The sequence below is a fragment of the Mesoplodon mirus genome (genome assembly GCF_964341445.2).
Source record: "Mesoplodon mirus genome assembly, chromosome: 2".
In the NCBI taxonomy this organism is placed as follows: domain Eukaryota; kingdom Metazoa; phylum Chordata; class Mammalia; order Artiodactyla; family Ziphiidae; genus Mesoplodon; species Mesoplodon mirus.
Window position 1 is genome coordinate 112,752,766 of NC_138977.1, and position 23,125 is coordinate 112,775,890.

General features: G+C 39.7%; 2 protein-coding genes across 3 annotated transcripts in view; one reads left to right on the forward strand and one right to left on the reverse strand.

Annotated features, from left to right (window-relative positions):
* LOC309814643 (uncharacterized protein) overlaps positions 1–23,125 on the forward strand; it is an 82,784-nt gene that overhangs the window by 16,217 nt on the left and 43,442 nt on the right. Inside the window, exon 2 of the mRNA XM_082640653.1 lies at positions 18,454–18,487. The gene's annotated coding sequence lies outside the window, so the exon portion shown is untranslated. The remainder of the gene's footprint in view (positions 1–18,453; positions 18,488–23,125) is intronic.
* Positions 1,428–22,882, reverse strand: ZNF25 (zinc finger protein 25). 2 transcript variants are annotated; one of them, XM_082640569.1, is made up of 7 exons: positions 22,656–22,882; positions 20,261–20,374; positions 14,727–14,810; positions 8,157–8,283; positions 7,759–7,854; positions 5,702–5,765; positions 1,428–5,206 (listed from the first exon to the last, which is right to left on the reverse strand). In XM_082640569.1, exons 4-7 carry the CDS (start codon positions 8,188–8,190, stop codon positions 4,123–4,125), a joined length of 1,278 nt encoding a protein of 425 aa, XP_082496695.1. In that variant the 5' UTR covers positions 8,191–8,283; positions 14,727–14,810; positions 20,261–20,374; positions 22,656–22,882; the 3' UTR covers positions 1,428–4,122. The 2 variants fall into 2 exon arrangements, with proteins under 2 accessions (XP_082496695.1, XP_082496694.1); XM_082640568.1 differs by lacking the exon at positions 14,727–14,810.

A 23,125-nucleotide genomic window follows, 5' to 3' on the forward strand; every position in this document is an offset into this window, starting at 1 on the left:
CACTCCAATGAATATCCCCTGGAGTCTGAGGTTCTCTATTTGGAGTTGGAGCTCCCACTGCAGGAGCTTGGCCCGACCACCAGCTTGTGAACCAAGATCCCACAAGCCACATGGGGCAGCCAAAAAAAAAAAAAAAAAAAGAACAGTAACAGAGTAAAAAATAAAATTAGACTGGGAAACTAACAAAAATGGTTAGAATATAAAAATAGAAATATAGATGAAACAACAACCGGAAGGTAAAACCACAATAGTAAAAAAGACGAGAAAAACAACAACAACAAAAAAGGTGGAAAAGGCCTTGGTTGTGGAGGGCCTGGCCTAATCAGGGGCGGGGTTTGGGTGGTGGGCGGGGTTTATGCTTAGGAGACACAGGGCTAGGAAAGGCCCTGGGGGTGTGGGAATTAAGCTCAGCGGAACAGAAGGGGCCCAGGCGTGCCCCTACTCTCAGAGGGTGGGGGACCCTGCCTGGGAGTCCAGCAGGCTTCCTGGGCCCAAGTGCAGGACAGACGTCCTCCGCTCTTTCTCCCACTCCTCCAGTCCTGGAGGGCCCCACCTGCCTGTGTCTCCTGTTCTCATCTGGCTTCCTTCTTATGTCCCCAAGGCAGAGTCAAGATGGCGGTGTGGGAAGACTCAGAGTTAGTGTCTCCCCACAACACTGGTGCCTGCCAGATGCTGGTGGGGGACCTCAACGCCCAAGGAGATGTGAGGAATCCCAAGTGAACCAGTAGGACGTGCGGGGACTGAGGGGTGTGGAGAAGTGGAGGCCTGACAGGACTGGCACCCCTGAGGGGTGGCTGAGAAGGGGGAGGGGTTCCCACGCCTGGAGGGACCCTCTGGGGCTCAGATCAGGGGGGAGCACACTGAGCATTTCCCCTGCCCAGTCGGCCGGGGAAGTCTGCCCTGCTCTCAGGCCTGGTCCTGTGCCCCCAGAGGTCCCCTCTGGGCCGTGTTGGTCCTGGGGGCATAGGAAGGAGACCAGGGGAGAACAGGAGAGGTAGGCAGGAGGGGCCCTCCAGGACCGGAGGAGCAGGAGAGGAGCAGCAGAAAGCATTTGCCCTGCCCATTCAGGCCTAGGAAGCCTGCTGGGCTCCCAGGGTGGGTCCCCTGCCCTCCAAGGCCCCCACCACAGGCTGCATTGGTCCAAGATGGCAGGATTTAGATTGGAGCAGCATTTAACAATTCTATGAAGCGTGGGCAATAAAATAATTTTACTAGTAATGTAGCTGGTGGAGTTGGGTATTCTATTTTGCTTTTTTTTTGTTATTGGGTTGTATTAGTTAAGTATGACATAAAGATGTAGTTTATTATGATAGTGAGAAAATTAAAAAATGATACAGGGGGACTTCCCTGGTGGTCCAGTAGGTAAGACTCTGCACTCCCAATGCAGGGGGCCCGGGTTCGATCCCTGGTCGGGGAACTAGATCCCGCATGCCACAACTAAGAGTCCGCATGCTGCGACTAAGAAGTCTGGGTGCCACAACTAAGAAGTCCACATGCCACAACTAAGACCTGGCTCAGCCTAAATAAATAAATAAATATATTTTTAAAATGATACAGGGAAAACTGGCCACTGACATGGAAGAAAATACAGGAATACTGTGAGTAGGGATCCATTAATTTAGACAATGTTTATTTCATAATTTACTGCTACATTCCATCAGGAAATTTGCTTCGATGTTACGACAGTCCAGCAGGTAAAACACACTTATTTGAAAAAAAATTCTAATGCTTAGTCTTGTAACATATAAATATAATGCACACAATAAATATATTGGAAAAACCCCCACCTACCCACAGATTGCTATATGCATCATTTTTGAAACACATACCATATATAAAAGTATACCTTTACATTGGCTGTGATGTTTTCAGTTCTAAGAAAACTTAAATTTGTAAAGCACCAGATAGTAGCTATCTCAGGCTCATCTTAGGCATGTGAGGGATAACACTCACCTCTGCTACTGTAATGTGAAGGCAGCCACAGGCAAAACAGGTACGAATGTTTTTTGCTTTGTTTCTGTATTAGTGTTGTAATAAAATTTGTATTTATAGACACTTAAGTTTGAATATCATATAATTTTCACATGTCACAAGATATTTAATTTTTCTACCATTCAGAAATGTAAAACCATTCTTAGCTTGCAGGCAGTGGGCCAGATCTGAATCACTTGTGGAAAAATGTACAACCAAACCAAGGCACTACAGCAATAAAGTGAGGGATGAATGCTGGTAGTCAACCTTTTATTTATTTTGCAACATAATTTGAGAAATACAAATTATAATGATGATAGTATTAACATATAGCTCTTCCTGTGTCTGAGACACTATTCTAAGTGCTTTAAAAATATTAACTCATTTACACCTCACAGCAATCCTAACATATTGTTATTATCACTTCTTTTTTATAGAAAAGGAAACTGAGGCACAGAGAGGTTAAGTGCATGCTTCATGCTGGAAACTGAGCCTGGGCAGTAGGAGTCCAGAGTCCACACTCTTAACCTCTATGTCACGTTGCTTCTACCAGGAAGAAAAAGGTAGTGAAGAACATTTAGGACTCTCATACAAAATACAAATTCAGACAGCTCTGCAGTCTGCTAAAACAAGACTAAGTCGTTTCTTTACATAGCATTATTTTTTTTATTGTGTAGGGTGTTTTCAGCTGTTTTTTAAAATGAACTTAGGTTTTTCCTATAAATGAATGTATCCCTAGTGTAAAATTTGGCTGACCATGAGAGAGTTGAAAAATTTACAAAAACATTTTTAGCTTCTTTCTAAAGGATTAGTTCAGTAAAATCCATATCCATTCAGAAATAGGAGGAAAAGATACATTATAATTTTAAAAGAGTATTACACTTAAATACACATTCTATTAACAGGAGTCACTGCTGAGACTTAGTGAGATATCTTCATATACATAAAAGTTATTGAACTAAGGGCTTCCCTGGTGGCGCAGTGGTTGAGAGTCTGCCTGCCGATGCAGGGGACACGGGTTCGTGCCCCGGTCCCAGAAGATCCCACATGCTGCGGAGCAGCTAGGCCCGTGAGCCGTGGCCGCTGAGCCTGCGCATCCAGAGCCTGTGCTCCGCAACGGGAGAGGCCACAACAGTGAGAGGCCCGCGTACCGCAAAAAAAAAAAAAAAAGTTACTGAACTAAATAAGGCTACATATTTCCCTATGTACAGTTATGGATGGGTCCACATGCACATCAAACATCCACAATCTGTTCTGTAGCACACTGACATTCACACATAAGTCCTACATACTAAAGGACTCTTCACATGTGTTTAATGATGTCACCTGGTTATTCAATTTATTTGTGCTTTTTAAAAGCTCCATATATCTAGATATTTGCAGGTTTCTTTAAAAGAAAAACCACAACCTTGTAATCAGATTTCTGCAACATGACTTCTAGTAGAAGTGTTACCCTCAGTACAGATTCTCTTAGAATTTTTGTTAAAAAGCTTTCACATATTTAAAATACTTACAAAGGTTCTATACATTATCACTGATCTGACATTCACCAAAATATCATTTTTAATTTTATAAGGGTTTAATCAATAATTACCCTGAGAGTAGTAATAATATGGACAATTAGGGCATTGAGAGATCTCTAGGGTCTTTTAGTTTATTCCATTAAGTGTGTATTTTATTGTAACAAAACATCACTTCTTGATAAAGCCTTCCATATGTGTTTCAGTCTTTGTGATTATCCCCTTTTACAGTGTTCTGAGTCCAACTGATATAAAAAGATTTCTGAATGGTCAGGATACTGATAGGAATCTCTCACTCATGTGAGCTTTTGGATGTCTAAATGATGGCTACCCTGACAGAAATTTCCTTACAGTCATTTACTTACAGGATTTCTCTCGTATGGTTTCTATGCTGTACAATAAAGTATGACTTCTGAAAGAGAGGTTTCCCTCATGTTTTACAATTTGTAGTGTTTCTACCATCTAAGTTGTCTGATACTTAGTAAAAGTCTGACATATGGTAAAAATTTCTCCCTAAAATGTTTACAGACTTTCTCTCCATGATGAAAGACTGTGGCTGAAATTTTCCCATACTGATATTTCATAAGGTTTTTGTCTCATGTAAATTATCTGATTATTCTGAAGGATAAATTCAGACAGAAGAACTTCCCAATTTATACTCTTTATAAGCTTTTCCCTTTGTGTGTGTCTTCTGATGTGCAGTGAGTTTTGATTTCTGGAAAAAAGTTTCCTTACACTCCTGACATTCATAGGGTTTCTCTCCTGTGTGTTTTCTCTGATGTATGACAAAATGTGATTTCTGAGAGAAGGATTTCCCACATTCTTTACATTCATAGGGTTTCTCTCCTGTGTGAGTCCTTTGATGTAATCTGAGGACTGAATTCACAGAGAAAGATTTACCACATTCATTACATTCATAGGGCTTCTCCCCTGTGTGTTTTCTCTGATGTTTAGTGAGGTCTGATTTATAGTAAAAGTTTTTTCCACATTTATTACATTCAAAGGGTTTCTCCCCTGTGTGAGTTCGCTGATGTACTGTTAGGGCTGACTTCTGGTAGAAGCATTTCCCACATTCCCTACATTCATAGGGTTTCTCTCCCGTGTGAGTTCTCTGATGAGTTTTGAGGTGTGAATTTCTAGAGAAGAATTTCCCACATTCCTTACATTTATAGGGTTTCTCCCCTGTATGTGTTCTCTGATGTACTGTGAGGTGTGATTTCTGGGAAAAGGATTTCCTACATTCCTTACATTCATATGGTTTCTCCCCTGTGTGTGTTTTCTGATGTACCATGAGGTATGCCTTAACGTAGAAGAACTTTCCACATTCAGTACATTCATAGGGTTTCTCTCCTGTGTGTGTTTTCTGATGTTCCATGAGGTGTGGCTTCTGGTAGAAGGATTTCTCACACTGATTACATTCGTAGGGTTTCTCTCCTGCATGAGTTCTCAAATGTCTACTGAGAGATGACAGGTGGTAGAAAGTTTTCTTACATTCTTTACATTCATAGGTCTTCTCTCTGGTAGGAGTTTTCTGTTGTCTTGTGAGGTCTCCATTCCGAGAGACAGATTTCCCACATTCACTGGGTTTGTCCTTTGAATGAGTATGCTCATGTATTATGAAGACAGACTTCTGGCAGAAGGACTTTCCACATTCATTGCATTTATAGGCTTTCTCATTGGTATGAGTTTTCTGATGTATTGTGAGTTCTCCATTCCTAGAGAGAAATTTCCACATTCATTAATGTATAAGGCTTTTTTTTTTTTTGGCCTGCTATGTATATTTTCCAAGTAACTCTGAGAACCAATTTCTAGAGATTTTTCCAATATTTATTAGATTCATAGGGCTTCTCCATTGTGAATATTCTATGTTGAAATACATTATGGCTTAACATTTGGTAGAAGGAATTTCACTTGCATTATTATAGGTCTCTCAACTGCCTGAACTCCACTTTGTGTAATAAAGCCTCCCTTACCGTGTAAGTAAAAAGAATCAAAAGACTGTTTCAAAGTTGTAATCTCCTGACCTTGAATTATAAAAAAGGTCTCTATTATGAAATAAGGCTTTCCCATTTGGATTATGTTCTTTGGAATTTGCTCCAGTGTTAGTTTATTCACATTTATTATTAACTAGTGCTGTCTCACTTCTAGTACCCCCATCAAGACCCTTTCTTATGAAGCTTCTAATCTCAAAATTGAATTCTTGAACTTGCCTTGAATTTTTAGCTTGGCTTTCCTGGTATCTTGCTCCTTGGTCACGAGTATTCCATAGGTCTTCTACAAAGGAATCCAAAATTTAATACCGTTTAAATCTTAACACATTATTATGGTCATAGGGTGGATTCTTAGGCTTCAGGCCAATATCCTCAAATGAAGGAACTCTCAAGTGCAAACTTCCTCTATCTCAGTGGTTTAGAAGAAACATAAATAACACTAAAAACTGATATAGCAGAGGGGAAAGGACCTGGTTATAAACCCAAGTATCTTTGACCCTACAAATATGATCTTAAAAACCTGGAGAAGGTTAAGCCAAAAAAAAAAAACAAAGAACAGGGAGCAGAGAACAAAAGATATTCAAAGTGCTGCTGAACAGGAATGTGAGACACAGAGAATGCTGTGAGCCCATTAAGGACAATGAATAGTAAGTAGGGTGAAAATAAAAATTAGTAGACAACTGTGTTCACTGGAAGTATCAGAGGAAAGATTAAACTGGATGAAGGAGCTAAAGTATAGGTCTCAAACCTAGTTTACTGTGTTAGGATTCCTAGTAATCGGTAGACTATAAACTTCCACTTTATTCCTCTTTACCCACATACAACAATCTCGATGTCAACACTAAAGTGACTTTCTCAGAACATCCATTTCCTAATGTTTAGAGGAAAATTCCTATCTAGTTGGCTTCTGGTTCAGAAGACCCAGAAACACATACATCCAAAAGGAAAGATTAAAGAAAAGCAGAGTGCAAGCCATCCTTACAACAGAACTAATTCCCAGTTGTAGCACCAGAGATTTTCAATGCTGGCCACCAAATACTGCATCTCCAAAACAGTTACCTATGACTCAACACTAGTCTTATTCTGCTTTCATATCTTAGCTCCCACATCTCTGCTTCAATTTGCTACATGAGCTTTAAAGAGTAATTATTCAACATTGTTCTAGAATCTTCATGGACCTTCATATTTATTCATCTTTAAATGCTTGAAAGAAAGTGAAAGATTATGAGCAGAGGCTTGGGGTTAGAATTTCATGGCATTTGTGGGGAAAACATTAAAAAAGTTATTTGATAAGGACATGTGCAAGGTTAACTTGCATACTCATGAAATAAGATCTTATGTATGAAAGACATTTAAGAGAGCAGATAAAATGAAAATTAGCATGTGTTTTGGGGCCACAAGGAAAAATAAGAAGCAGGGCTTCCCTGGTGGCCCAGTGGTTAAGAATCCGCCTGCCAATGCAGGGAACACGGGTTCGAGCCCTGGTCCGGGAAGATCCCACATGCCGCGGAGCAACTAAGCCTGTGCGCCACAACTACCGAGCCTGCGCTCTAGAGCCCGCGAACCACAACTACTGAAGCCTGCGTGCCTAGAAGCCCATGCTCCGCAACAAGTGAAGCCACCACAATGAGAAGCCCATGCGCTGCAACCAAGAGTAGCCCCCGCTCGCCGCAACTAGAGAAAGGCTGCGTGCAGCAACCAAGACCCAACGCAGCCAGAAGTAAATACATAAATAATAATAAGATGCAGTAGGCAATAAAGCGCCAAACTAATTCTTCACAGAAAATTAGGTGTATTTTATATCAACTCCAAAATAATATAACCGATGAAAGGCATAATGATTTGTAAACTGATTTCAGAGTTTAAAGAGAGAATAGGAAATTAAAATGGGTGCTGAAAACACTAAGGCATTTTGTTGTTAATGAAAGGAGGAAAATGGCATTTGAAAAAATTTATAAGACAGATTTTAAGATTATAGTTGCATACTTTAATGGCAAGGAGTAACTGGGAATTCTAGAAAAAAGACAAAATGAAAGTTTAAGTCAAAGTTAGTATATAGGGAAGAGAAGTGAATCTATTTTAAAAATGTCAAGCAAAAGAGGGAATTTAGATGGAGAACGAAAACTGGAATTGTGATTTATGTTGCTTACATATGTAGATCAAGTATCCTCAATCATTTCCAAAAGTATAGGGCATTTAAAAAAGAGATTCCTGAAAAAAAAAATTTCAAAAGTCAAAGGCACCAACCTACTCACAGGTTATAATGTCTAACTTACCAGGGTAGTTCCGACATGGAAATTCTACTTCTAATATCCATGGCTGTTTTCCTTGCTTCAACTTGAAGACTGCATTTGGCTTATTCACACAATAACCTATTAATAGAAAGATAAAGAAAATAATACAAATAATTGCTTGGAATACAGCAACTCTGAAGGATAAGGAAGTGCAGTATAGGAGCAGAACAAGGAAGGTCCCACACAGGCTTGGCAAATTTAGATTGTATCAGTGGAGTGCATGGGGACAGAAATATTCTTCTGGTACCCAAAATGGATTCATCAACTCTGACCCCTAAAACAAAGCTAATATTCAACCCTATAGGGGACTTAACAAATTCCAGTAACTGAGAAAGGAAATGCAAACTACTGGGAGTTACAGATAGGGAAGATTTCCTCACCCACTGAGATGAGGTGACGATAGTTCTCCTGCATCACTTCCCTATACAGGGTCCTCTGAGCAGCATCCAGCAACTGCCACTCCTCCTGGGTGAATTCCACAGTAACATCCTTGAATGTTACTGGTCCCTGAAACAACATATTTCAGTTAAAACTGAAGTGATCAAAATACAGTACCATCAAAAAGACATGTGAACTGTTAATGTGCTAACTATAGTATTTATTCTGGAGAGTTAGATATACTGCCACCCTGCTTTATACATATATAAAATATTTGTTCAGTATATATTTACGCAGATATCACTCCATGCCTGGAACTCTGCCAGAGATACAGAGATGAATGAAAGCAACTATTCTTTTTTTTTTTTTTTTTTTTTTTGCGGTACGTGGGCCTCTCACTGCTGTGGCCTCTCCCGTTGCAGAGCACAGGCTCTGGACACACAGGCTCAGCGGCCATGGCTCACAGGCCCAGCCGCTCCGCGGCATGTAGGATTTTCCCGGACCGGGGCAGGAACCCGTGTCCCCTGCATCGGCAGGCGGACTCCCAACCACTGCGCCACCAGGGAAGCCCCGAAAGCAACTATTCTTGTCATCAAGGAGTTTACACGCTGACAGGGAGGCAAAGATTAAATTCTTAAATGCAACATGCATAGCAGGTGCTATGACAGAAGTATGTACAAGATGACAGATGGTCACAAAGGATGGCCACGATGGTGGAGAAGGAAGACTCTGAGCTCACCTCCTCCCACAGGCACACTGAAATTACAACTATTCACAGAGCAACGATCTCTGAAAATTATCTGAAGAGTAGCAGAAAATATTCCCCACAAGTAAAGATACAAAGAAGGAACCACAATGACATGGGTAGGAGGGGCAGAGACACAGTATAGTCAAGACCCAAAAGCCCGAGTAGGTGACCCACAGATGGGAAGATAATCAAAATTGTAGAGGTTCTCCCCAAGGAGTAAGGGGTCCGAGCCCCACATTGGGCTCCCCTGCCTGGGGGGTCCTGCACCAGGAAGACGAACCCCCAGAACGTCTGGCTTTGAAGGCCAGTGCAGCTTGAGCCAGAGGGCTGTAGAGAACAGAGACTCCACTCTTAAAGGGTGCATGCAAAAATCTGACACGTTCCAAGCCACAGTGCAGAGGGAGTAATTTGAAAGGAGCCTACCTCAGACCCACTTGCTTATCTTGGAGAGCCTCGTGGAGAGGCAGGAGGCAACTGGAACTCCCCCTGGAGACACAGACACTGGCAGCAGCCATTTTGGGAGCTTGTTCTACCATGAGGACACTGGTGCTAATAGGAACCATTCTGAAAGCCTCCCTCTAGCCTATTAGTGCTGGAGGCTTCCATGCCCACCAATGGGCCATCACCAATCCCAGGACACTTCAGGCCATGCAGCCAGCCACGTTGGGTCCCATTCCAGGCACCCCACAGGCCATGCAGCTAGCCAGGCAGGGACCCAGCCCCTCCCAACAGTGGGCCGGGAGCCACTGGATGAGGCAGGGCCTGGCTTCCAATAGGGCTGAGGGTCAGCCCTGCCTACCAGTGTGCCCACAATAGTCAGCCTGCAACAAGGAAGGATTCATGTAGCCCACATATAGGGAACCCATAGAGCTTATAGCTCTGGTGATAAGAGGGGAGTATACTGCTGGGCCTCAGAGGACATCTCCTACATACGATTACTTCTCTAAGATTGGGAAATGTAACCAACCTACCAAATGCATGGAAACAAAAACAGGGGATTAGGCAAAATGAGGAGACAGAGGAATATGTTCCAAACAAAAGAACAAGACAAAACCTCAGAAAAAGAATTAAATGAAGTGGAGATAAGCATTCTACCCTATAAAGACTTAAAATATCTTTTATGAATATAAAGATGAAAACCTTTAACATATTACTAGTAAATCAAATCCAACAAAATAAAAAAATAGATTATAATCTACACCAAGACCCTGTGTGATTTATCCCAGGAATGCAAGAGTGGTTCAACATAAAAAAGTCAATCTATTACAGTAATAGAGCAAAGGGGGAAAAGTAGAAGATCATTTTAATTGATGCACAAAAAGTGTTTGACAGACTTCAACACTCTTTCATGATAAAAACACTCAGTAAACTAGAAATAGAAGGAAATTCCTCAAAATGATAAACAACATTTTTAATCCACCTCTACCCCAAGTAATAGCATACTCAGTAGTAAAAGACTGAAAACTTTCTCCTTATTACCAGGAACAAGACAAGGATGCCTGCTTCTGCCACTTCTAATCCACACTGTACTGGAAGTTCTAGCCAGAGCAGTTTTACAAGAAAAGGATATAAAGGCACCCAAAGTGGAAAGGAAAAAAAAAAACTATCTCTATTTGCAGATGACATTAATCTACATATAGAATATCCCAAAGAATCCACAAAAACGAAAACTAATAGAGCTTATAAACAAAGTCGGCACATTGCAGAATTATAAGATCAACCCACAAAAATTGGTTGTGTTTCTATATACCAGTAATGAAAATCCAAAAGAGAAATTAAGACAATTCCATTTAATGTAGCACCAAAAAGAATAAAATACCTAGGGATAAATTTACTCAAGGAGGTGTAAGACTTATACACTGAAAACTGCAAAACATTGCTGGAAGTATTAAAGAAGATATAAATAAAAGAAATGACATTCTGTGTTCATAGACTATAAGATTTAATATAGTTCAAGTGACAGTACTACTCAAAGGAATCTACAAGTTCAGTGCAATCCCTAATAAAATCCCAATGACTTCTGCACAGAAATGGAAAAGCCAATCCGCAAATTCATATGGAATTCCAAGAAGTCCCTAATAGTCCAAACAAAATTGGGAAAGAAAGAAAGTTGGAGGACTCACACTTATTTCAAATCTTACTATAGAGCTACAGTATAAAAACAGTGTGATTGGCACAAAGATAGACATACTGTGCAATGGGATAGAAATGAGAGTCTAGAAATAAAGCCATACACCTATGGCCACCTGATTTTCAACAAGGAAGACAAAACCATTCAATGGAGAAAGAATAGTTTCTTCAACAAATGGCACTGTGACAACCAAATGTCCACATGCATAAGAACGAAACCTGACCTCTACCTCACCCCATATAAAAAAAATTAACTCAAAATAGATCACTGACCTAAATATTAAGAGCTAAAACTATAAAACTCAGAAGAAAACATAGGAATAAATTTCCTTACCTTGAATTTGGCAATGGATTCTAGATATGACACCAAAAGTACAAGCAGTAAAAGAAAAATAAACTGACTTTATTTAAAATTTAAAACTTTTAAAAATTTAGAACTTTAAAACTTTTATGGGGACTTCCCTGGCGGTCCAGCGGTTAAGACTCCATGCTTCCAATGCAAGGGGCGCAGGTTTGATCCCTGGTCAGGGACCTAAGATCCCACATGCCATGTGGCGTGGCAGCCAAGGAAATATATATATATGTATATGTTTCTTTTTCATAGTCTATTCTTTGAAAGCAAATCACTAAGTCTAGCTCATAATCGAGAAAAGAGGGAATAAGCCCCACCTCTAAGAGGGAGCAGAATCTAGATATATTACTTGGAATTACTTGGAATCCTTCAAAGGGCTCTCTTTTCCCCATTTATTTATTTATTCAGTCATTTACGTACATCAGTATGGTCTCAAATATTTAATGCTTTGGGTTAGAATCCAATACCATCTTATTTATTTTTTTGCTCAAATTGTTCTAGCTTTGCCATGAGAAGCTCTTTCGGGTTGGTGCCCACGTCCATTTGACGTGTCCCCATCACCCTGTTTTTGAGCACTTCCTTAATTTCTGACAGTACAAAATGCTCTGGACTTATTTTGTACTACCCTCGCCTCTGCCCCAAAATCAATCAATTTCTCCATGGAATTCTGGTTCCTTTTATTGTAGAATGATATTTAGAAAGCAAGATCTGTGTGCTGGGTTTGCTCATGGCTACTGAGGTGTCATTGCTTATAGGCCCTCTCAGCAGACAGTTAGTAAATATATGTTTGCATATTAACTCATGTATATACACATATCTTTAATTATTTCTGTATCTATTGTATACGTGCTAAGTTAATATGTATTAAGATAACATATATACATTTGCTTTTCAGTAAATGGCACTGGAAATAATGGGCATCTATATATAAAAATGAACCTTAGCCAATAACTTATACTTTATACAAAAATCAACTCAAAACGAATTATAGACCTAAATATGAAATGTTAAACTCCAAAATTTTTTAGAAGAAAAGTCTTTGTGACTTCGAAATAAGCAAAGACTTTTTAGACATGATACCAAAAGAAACTAAAAAGAAAAATATGGCATTCATCACATGTTTGTGAGAGACACTGTTAGGTGAATGCAAAGAGTAGCCACAGATAGTGAGGAAAATACTTGAAAATCACAAATTAACAAAGCATTGTACTTGTATCCAGAACATATAAAGAACTCTCAACATTCATTAAGAAAACAACCCAATTTTAAAATGAACAGAAGATTTGAAGAGACACTCACAAAAGATGATATATGGATAACAAACAAGCACATCAAAAGATTCAGTATCATTAGTCATTAGAAAAATAAAAATTAAAACCATAATAGGATAGCAATACACACCTATCAAAACGACTTAAAAAAAAAAACTGAAATACCAAGTGCTGACAAGAATGGGAAGCAAGGGACTTCCCTGGTGGCTCAGTGGTTAAGAATCTGCCTGCCACTGCAGGGGACACAGGTTTGAGCCCTGGTCTGGGAAGATCCCACATGCCGCAGAGCAATTAAGCCCGTGCACCACAACTACTGAGCACCTGTGCCACAACTACTGAAGCCCGTGAGCCTAGAGCCTGTGCTCCGCAACAAGAGAAGCCACGGCAATGAGAAGCCTACGCACCACGAGGAAGAGTAGCCCCCGCTCGCCTCAACTAGGGAAAGCCCGCATGCAGCAACAAAGACCCAGTGCAGCCAAAAATAAAGAAATAAAGAAGACAAAAAAAAGAATGGGAAGCAAGTGGAACTCTGATACATTGTGGTAAGAATACAAGCTACTCAGGAAAACAGTTTGGCAGTTTCTTATAAAGTTAATTATAACAGGACCATATGACATGGTAAGCACATGCCTAGGTATTTACCCAAGAGAAATTAAAATCTGTGTACACACAGACATCTGAATGCAAATGTTTATAACAGCTCTTTTCATAATTGCCAAAAACCCCCAGAAACAACCCAAATATTTTTCAGCTGGTGTGTGAGGTATACACATACAACTGAATATTATTTAGCAGTAAAAAAAAGTACTGATATATGCAACAGCATGATCGAATCTCAAATGCATCATGCTAAATGAAAGTAGGTAGTCTCAAAAAACTACATACTATGTGATTCAATTTACATGACATTCATGAAAAGGCAAAACTATACAGATGAAGAATAAATTGGTGATTGCTAGGAATTAGTGATGGGGAGACTACATAGAGGGAACCAAGGAAATTCTGAGGTGATTAAACTGTTCTGTATCTTGACTGTGGTGATGATTACATGTCTTTATGCATGTGTCAAAAGTCATTGAATGTACATCCAAAAAAAGTGAATTTTGCTGTAAGTTAGAGAGTAAAATAAAAACAAAGCACAAAACTAAAACAACTTCACACCCATGACACACCCATTACTACTCTCAAAAAAAAGAAGACCCAAAAAACAAAGAAAATCAGAAAATATCAAATATTGGCAAGGATGTGGAGAAGCTGGAGCCCTTGTGCATTGCTGGTGGGAATGTTAAATGGTCCAGCCACTATGGAATATAGTATGGCAGTTCCTCAAAAAAAATTAAACATAGAATTACCATATGATGCAGCAATTCCACTCCTAGTTATGTATCCAAAAGAATTCAAAGCAGGGACACAAACATATTTGTACACCAATGTTCATAATAACAACATTATTCACAATAGCTACAAGGTGTAAGCAACCCAGGTGTCCATCAACAAATGTAAACAAAATTATGTACATTACATAAGCAAAATGGAATATTATTCAGCCTCTAAAAGGAAGGACATTCTGTGACATGCTACAACATGGATGAACCTTGAAGACACTGTTCTGAGTGAAATAAGCCAGGACAAATACTATGTGATTCTACTTATATAAGGCACCTAGAGTAGTCAAATTCATAGAGACAGAAAGTAGAATGGTGGTTCCCAACGTATGGGGGGAGTGGGGAGTTAGTGTTTAATTTGTGTGGAGTTTCAGTGTGGGATGATGAAAAGAGTTCTGGAGATGGATGGTGGTGACGGTTGCACAACAATGTGAATGTACTTAATGCCACAGAGCTATACATTTAAAATTGGTTATGATGGTAAATTTTATTATGTGTATTTTACTACAATTAAAAATAAGTCAACTATACTTTAATTTTAAAAAAGAAAAATAAAAGAAAAAAACAAAACCCCCAAAACACACTAAAAATAGCTATACAAAAGCATCAAATATTAACTTAAGCACTAGAATTTGAGAGGTAAAGATCCAAGAAAAAAGTGAAATTAATTATGATGAGTCTTATACCTCTGGTTAGCATTTTCAGGGCATTTTCCAATTTCATAGCCAGGGCAAAAATGTAGAGCAGAAAGCAGCTCAGAGCCAGCATCTCTAAAATAAGCATAAAGAAACAAATTCTGAATGGAAACAAATTCTGAGATGCAAAGGAGAAGCTGATCTTAACTTTAACGAGAACAAGCCCCTAACCTAGTGTTTTCTAAAATCAGAGATCTGAGAATCCAAAGGTGAACAAGAGATAAAATTCAGAAGAGACAAATATTTCAAAAGACAACAGAAAACCACAACTTATTTCATTCTTGGGGGCAAGTAGGGAAGAGAGGAAACTGGTTCAACTTTTAACAAACTTTTAATGTTTGCTTATGGTCTTGTGTGATGTATTAGCATCCCTAAGAACCCTGGTCACAAAGCAAGTCAACACCAACTTGCCTTTTGATACTACCTGGTGACTGAGTGGGAGTTTCATATTCAGGAGGTCCCCAAACATAAGCTTAGTATCTGTAGAACTTTTTGCGGGCCTCTCACTGCTGTGGCCTCTCCTATTGCGGAGCACAGCGTCAGCAGCCATGGCTCACGGGCCTAGCCGCTCCGCGGCATGTGGGATCCTCCCGGACCGGGGCACGAACCCGTGTCCCCTGCATTGGCAGGCGGACTCTCAACCACTACGCCACCAGGGAAGCCCCCTCTGTAGAACTTTTTTACTTCCTCTCAAATGTCTCAAAGTGGTCAGTTTATTTTAAGTTGGGGAAGCAGTTTCTGGAACCAAAGGAAAGCTCCATAATTTATATGGATGCTCTGAAGTACAAACACTCACCCTTTTCCCCCCACAGACCTTTACTGAGTGCATGGCCACAACCCTCCAAAGGCTGGGAGCAGAGCACCAGGGCAGGAAGAGATGTCTCAGGTGCTAAAAGCTCTACAGGGCAGCAACTCCTCAGTCACCCCAAAGAAAAGCTGGTGGCTGAGCTAAAAGCACATCAGTGGAGCTTTGGTGGTGTTCACAACCCAAGCCCCGCTGAAGGGAAAGCCTTGATACTGCCCTCCATCGTGTGAAGCTTGGTGGTGAACAGTACCTCACTAAAGCCCAGGGCCATCTCAGCTACATATTTGACTTAGCGAGCAGACAGAGGAAGGGATGTGACATTTTCTGGAGGTATTATTTACTTCAATCCCTATTGTACTTTTATACATAATGTCTAGCACATAATAAAGAAATAGGAGACATGCAAAGAAGTAGAAAATTTTGATTCATACTGAAGAAAGGAGCCTATTGAAACAGACCTACAGATTAACCTAGATGTTGGGATTAGCAGATAAGGATTTTAAAGTAATTACACTAAAACTAAATGACCTAGTGAAAAAAATTGAGAATATAAATGAAATGATGCAGAATCTTAGCAGAGAAAGAAAAGCAAAAGAAAAAACAGGAATTTTTAGAACTGAATGATACAATATCAGAAGTGGATTCTACAGGCTTATGAATGAAGAGAATTGACAGAGCAAAAGAAGGATGCCATGAACTTGAAAACAGTCAGCTCAATAGAAATATCCAAACTAAAGGACACACACACGCACAAAAAAAAAAACCCAAACTGAACAGAGCATCTGAACATTTAGGACAATATGTACATATTTCAACACTGTGTAATTGGGATTTTAGAAAGAAAAAAAGAATGATGCAAAGAAACTATCTGAAGAATGAGTTCCAAGAATTTTAAAAAATGATGAAAGGCAATAACCTACTGGGCATATACCCTGAGAAAACCATAATTCAAAAAGAGTCATGTACCAAAATGTTCATTGCAGCTCTATTTACAATAGCCAGGACATGGAAGCAACCTAAGTGTCCATTGACAGATGAATGGATAAAGAAGATGTGGCACATATATACAATGGAATATTACTCAGCCATAAAAGGAACAAAACTGAGTTATTTGTAGTGAGGTGGATGGACCTAGAGACTGTCACACAGAGTGAAGTAAGTCAGAAAGAGAAAAACAAATACCGTATGCTAACACATATATATGGAATCTAAAAAAAAAAAATGGTCAGAAGAACCTAGGAGCAAGATGGGAATAAAGATGCAGACCAACTAGAGAATGGACTTGAGGATACGGGGAGGGGGAAGGGTAAGCTGGGACAAAGTGAGAGAGTGGCATGGACATATATACACTACCAAACATAAAATAGATAGCTAGTGGGAAGCAGCCGCATAGCACAGGGAGATCAGCTTGGTGCTTTGTGACCACCTAGAGGGGTGGGATAGGGAGGGTGGGAGGGAGACGCAAGAGGGAGGGGATATGGAGATATATGTTTATGTATAGCTGATTCACTTTGTTGTACAACAGAAACTAATACACCATTGTAAAGCAATTATACTCCAATAAAGATGTTAAAAAAAAAAGGCAACAACCCACAAATCTTTGTCATCCTTCAAAAGGGATAAATGCAAAACAAATCATGCCTGTGTGCATCACGGTCTAACTATTAAAAACTAAAGATAAAATGAAAATCTTAAGCACAGAGGAAAAGAACACATTATATTCAGGTGGATAACAGTAAGATGAAGACTAGCTTCTCATCAGAAACAACAGAAGCCAGAAGACAAAGACATCCTAAAAATGCAGATACAAAGAAAACTCTTGACAAAGTTCTATATCCGGCAAAATATCCTTCAAAAACCAAGGTGAAATAAAGACATTTTCAGAAAGACCACCCAAGTAAATTTGTCACCATCAGTGCTGAAATAATACATGAAATAATAAAATGAGTTGCTTAGGCTGAAGGGAAAAGATATCAGAGAGAACCCCAGACCTGTAGGAAGGAATAAAGAGCTCCCAAAGCACATATGAACATAAACACAAGAGTTTTATTTACACACACACACACACACACACACACACACGTTTCTTTAAAAGATGAATACTGTTTAAAGCAAAAATAACAAGTATTTGAGGTTAAAGATATATGTATAAGTGAGATACAAGACAAGGACCACAGGGTGAGGAGGCTGTAAAGAGAATTATACTGATAAAAGTTTATTACACTGTTCATGAATACAGTATTTGAAGACACCATTATTTTAATGGTGCATGTTGTAACCTCCAGATTCAGCAATAAGCAAAATAACACACAAAAATAAAGCTTCAAAGTCAATAAAGGAGATACAATGTAATACACAAAATACTCAACTACTCAATCCAAGGGAAGTACAGTAAATCTAATAAGGATAAAAAGAAATATAGATATAAACATACTAGGATAAAAGATATCTTAAAAAGCAGCTAGCCCAAAACAGACAAATTTATTTCAAAGGTGTGACAGGTGTAACAGGTGAATTTTCAATAGTACCAGTAGTAGAAGACAATGAATGCTTTTCAGTGTTTTAAAAGGTAAGAACTGTCAACCAGTATTTCTATACACAGTGAAAAAGCTCTTCGTGGATATTTCATATAAAGAAAACTGAGAATTTTCCACCAGCAGACCCTCACTAAAACAACAAGCAAGCAGAATAGAAACAATAACTATAAAGAATGTTTTCAAACAGCAGAAATTGATGGCAGCAGAACTTGAGAGATGCAAGAAGGAATAAAAAAGACTTTCTAATCTGGCCAAAATGCCTAAAAAAATCCAATTATCTGCACAAAATAAATTTTTCCAAGAGTAGGTAGTGATGACTGTACTTAAAACTACTTCAAAAAACAAAAAGGCTCACTAGTTATTTCTTTTGTTCCAGACTGACCATTCAGCAATTAATTACAGAGCATAAGGTAAGAAAAACATCATGTGCCACACCTGAACAAATGCTGGATAAGGACATTTTCATATATAAGGTATAAATGTGTTCAAGACTGACCAAAGCAGAACCTTAGAATAGGTTAAATTTTTCTAGAGTCTCTTTTTTTCCACCATCAGGCCTAAAGGCTATGATGTCTAATTAATAATAGATAATGTCCACACTGGAAACTTATGTTATAGTAATAATAACAACACTTCAAAAGTTGGCTGTGAGGATTATGTTAAGATAAACTATGTCAAGGGCTTTCCAAAGGGCTGGGCATTTAATTAATTGCTAAATATGCTGTTTTGTTTTTAAAAATTAAAAAGCAAAGAAATGGTTACCACAGAATTCAGGATTCCTTTTCTCTGGGTAATGGTGGGATGAGATTAAGGAAGGGCATACAGGGGCTTCAATTTTCAATTAGTAATTTTCATTGCTTAAGCCAGATATGGGATACAGTGGTGTTACTTAATCAGTATTCCCTAAATTATACATATACATGTATGTACATTACTTGCATAAAGTATGATTTTTTTAATATTTAATGAACCAATAAAATCAAAATTCATGTCTTCTACAGCCTACAAAGTCATATATATTCTACTCCCTTCTACCTCTTAGATCTTACCTCTTACTGTTCTCCCCAAAGTTCACTTCTCTCTAGTTTCAGTATCCTAAATACTGTTTCTGGAACATGCCTCAGGGTGTATGCATTTGCTATTCCTATATGTAGTACGCTCTTCCTCCAGATTTCTACCTGGCTCTCTCTCGTTTAATTCAAGAGATTCCTCAAATATTACCTTTTAGAGTGGCATTCCCTAACCAACTTATTACCTGTTCCTCATTTCTAACACTCTGTCCTCTTAAACTGCTTGAGTTTGCCTCTGAGCAGATACATCAGAAATATTACTCAAATGTTGACACATTTTATTATTTAATATTAAAGAATCACATTTGTTAATATCCTTACCAATCTCATCAGAAAAGTCTCTAAGTATCAGCATTTGTCAACTTCACAAGTTTTCCAACATTCTAATTTTCACTTGAAAGCTCAACTTTTAATATTAGCAACAAATACTAAGTTATTTTCCTTGAAATGACAGGCTCACATCACTCATTGTTGAGAAAATGTTTGAATACCGTGTGAATACCGTAGTTTGTCTGCCAGTTGCTCTTTCACATAAAAATGATATTCCATGAAAAAAAGTGGCTAGGTGAGCTCACAAATCAATCACACAAGTGCTTTTCCTCAAGACAACCAACCATCATACTTCAGTATGCCGCAAAAGTACTTTAGGTGAACTTGCCATTTCATCCCACTGAATATTAAAAAGATTTGTACTCAAGGGTCAAGATTTAATAACATTAGTAACTTTTACTGTTTCATCAAGGATATCCTTAAGTAAAGGTGGCAGTTTTTTTACTACTGCAGAGGAAGACAATGTCATTGGTGTCATCACCCTGATGTACGCCAGATAGGCAGCAATCTATTGCTTTTACACCATCATTGCTAATGTCGTCAGTGTAAAAGGCAATTTGCATCTTGGTATTATGTTTTGACTTCACAAACCCTCTGAAAGGGTCTTGGGGCTCCCAGACCACACCTTGGAACTGCTGTTGTATTCAAACAGTATTTTCCCTGAAGGTGATTTTTAACAATTTCCACTTTTCTAATTTAATATATGGGCTCTCTTTCATAAAATTCACTGAAAAGACACACACACAGAGTGAAATAAAGTTAAGAGGTAAATAAATGACTCACCCGGAACTTGTTCATTTTCTGCTGCTATTGGAAAGTATAGAAACTATGAAGTCAGCACAGGGAAAGTTGGAAGACAGAAGTCATAAGAGACCTTATCTTGCAGTCAGGAATCACCTGTGAGAAATTTACATACAACATTTTAGTAAAAGATAAACCTCTGGGAAAATGTCTCTTTGAGCCATGAGAAGGAATAGGAAGGACCATGATAAAGGAGTACCCACCTGTCCACTGGTGACTCTCATATAATCTTGATGAATCTGGGACATTTTTGAACCTAAACATTTCTTTCCTATTGGCTGTTTTGAAAATTATATGTCCATTACTAAATAACACAAAAGAATATAAAACTTAAATGTCCAATAATAGCAGATTAGTTAAGGAAGGTATATAATATATATCCAAAGTATGGAACCCTATGCTGACATTAGAAATGATGTTGAAGAGAAACATCTATTGATATGGAAAATCTTTTAAGTTACATGTCATAACAATTTTTCCTATTGATACTATAAACCCCACAAGGTTAGAAAGTCTTCAGAGCTCTCGAAAATAAGATGTTTCATCTCTCTAAATTTGTTTCTCCAAAATCACTTCTCCAAAAACCCTATTTTGACTAAAGTATGGGACAGTGACAGGGAGGCTTCAGTTCTATGCTAAGCTCTGCTATTAACAAACCTAGTGACTATCTTAGTTTCTATGTTATTATCTTTATTTTTTAACATCTTTATTGGAGTATAATTGCTTTACAATGGTGTGGTGTGTTAGTTTCTATTGTACAACAAAGTGAATCAGCTATACATATACATATATGTCCATTATCTCTTCCCTCTTGTGTCTCCCTCCCACCCCCCCATCCCACCCCTCTAGGTGGTCACAAAGCACCAAGCTGATCTCCCTGTGCTATGTGGCTGCTTCCCACTTATGCTATTATCTTTAACATGAGAAGGAATTAGGTAATTTTAAACAATCATGTACTATTCTGATTCTATAAGTCTTCATTCAGTACCACAAATCCAACAGAACCCCAGAATTCACTGTCCCCTCCAACCCTGGGCTGGGGCCTAGAGTAAAATGTAATTAGGTCTTGATGAATTCTGACATGGCCGTCTAAACTGTTGACACTAACACAAATATAACTTCTAAAACAACAATTTGGCATCATAATCCCAAAATAGGCACTTCACATGGGGAGCAAAAGGTAACTAGATGCCAAAATGCCGAGGAAGAAGAAACCAGAAGAAACCACTTCCAGCTGCCCTGGTACTTACACGATGCCTACTTACTAAAGCCTAGATACACCATCCAATCAGAGGCATTATGATATCACCTTCATAATATGGAGCATGGATGAAATCACAGTTTTCATCCTTAAAAAAGTCTGTCCCATTTCCCCTCTGGCCTGGATAGGATTCTCAGCTTCTCCAGTAAAACTTAAAATTCAGGGTTTCAACTATGGTTTAAATTCACATGTGTAACAGTCGTCTGGGTATAGAGACAGGTTAGAGAATGCAGGAAAGGCCTTAATTAACCTTTTACACAGGAGTTCTAAGGAAGCCTCAAGAATTTTTGAAAATAGAATACTACATTGTACGATTAGGTCCACTAAACTCTAATCTGCTCAGGGACAATCACTGGATTAAATACAACCCAAGGCTGTGGATTTTAGGGTGGGAAGCAGCATGAAATACAGAGTAAAACAAATCCCTGCTAATGATGGCTAAGCCAGTTATCTCTCTGAACCTTCGGTACTTGTATTTATTAAAATGGAGGTGGTAAATACGGATTCAAAGGATGGTTACGATGATTAAGATGATTAAATGAGCCAATAATGAAAAGAACAGCATACCTTTTAATGAGAAAAGCAGCTCACCTTTATTGAATCCTTATCGTACTTCATATACACTACCCTATTCAATACAAGAAACCGCCCTAAAGGCTATTATAATTTTACAGATGAGTATCCGAGTCGTACCCAGATGAACCTGCCCATTTACCGGCGGGCGCTGGCCTTGAGCCAGGGCCCCTCAGGCTTTACAACCCACGTCTCCAGCAGCCAGCACCGCCCACGCGCCAGTGCCGACGTGACGGGTTTGGCATCTACGTCACAAACGGCTGTTCTCGCGCGCGTACATCCCGCTATGCCCGGCGCCCCAGGCCTCCTCCAGCCGCCCCTTTCACGCAGGTCGAGAAACACGGCTTCTGGGGAGGAACCGCACTGTGGACAGCCAGCCTCCGCGCCAGGCCCCCTGCCTGGCCTCCTCCCCAGTCCTCCTCGGAGGCCAGTCCGGCGCTCAGAGAGAGGGGGCGGCTGCCAGGGTCTCCGACTCGGCGCGGCCGCGGAGACCGGCTTCCCCCCGCCCCCGGCCTAGCGCCCGCACCGAAGCCTCCGACACACCTGCAGGGGCTCGGCCTCAGCTCCCGGCCCGCGCAGGTTCCAGGCCCCGCCCTCCGCGGCGCCGAGCGGACTGGAGGCGCCTGAGTCCTCTCCCAGCCGGGGAGCGAGACGGAGAATGGCGGCTGCTGAGGGGAGGTGGAATTGCTCATGCGCGAAACACTCCCGCGCCCCACGCAGGCACTGTGCGTCCCGGGAGCCTCCCGGCGCCTCCACTTAGGATGACGTCAAGAGGGTAGGCTTCTTCCCGCGGTCCGAGTGTTTTTTGCCGGCCCGGTCATTTCCTTACTCGCAGTGGTAACGGATTAGAACTGGCCACCCGCTTGAAAGCAGGAAGCTACCTTGAGGTAGTGCGATGCATTATCGATAGTAATCGAAAGATAGTACTCGGAACTAAGTACAGTAGTACATTCAAAGAATAACACCCTGTAACAGCTGACTTTATTTTAGGAGTATTAGCTTTCAGAATTATG

Coding starts and splice junctions, on each gene's coding strand:
- ZNF25 (XM_082640568.1), bottom strand. Junction 7,855..8,156: donor TCGTCACCTCATCTCAGTGG/GTGAGGAAATCT, acceptor TTCTATTAATAG/GTTATTGTGTGAATAAGCCA. Junction 5,207..5,701: donor AGCCAAGCTAAAAATTCAAG/GCAAGTTCAAGA, acceptor ATTTCTCTCTAG/GAATGGAGAACTCACAATAC.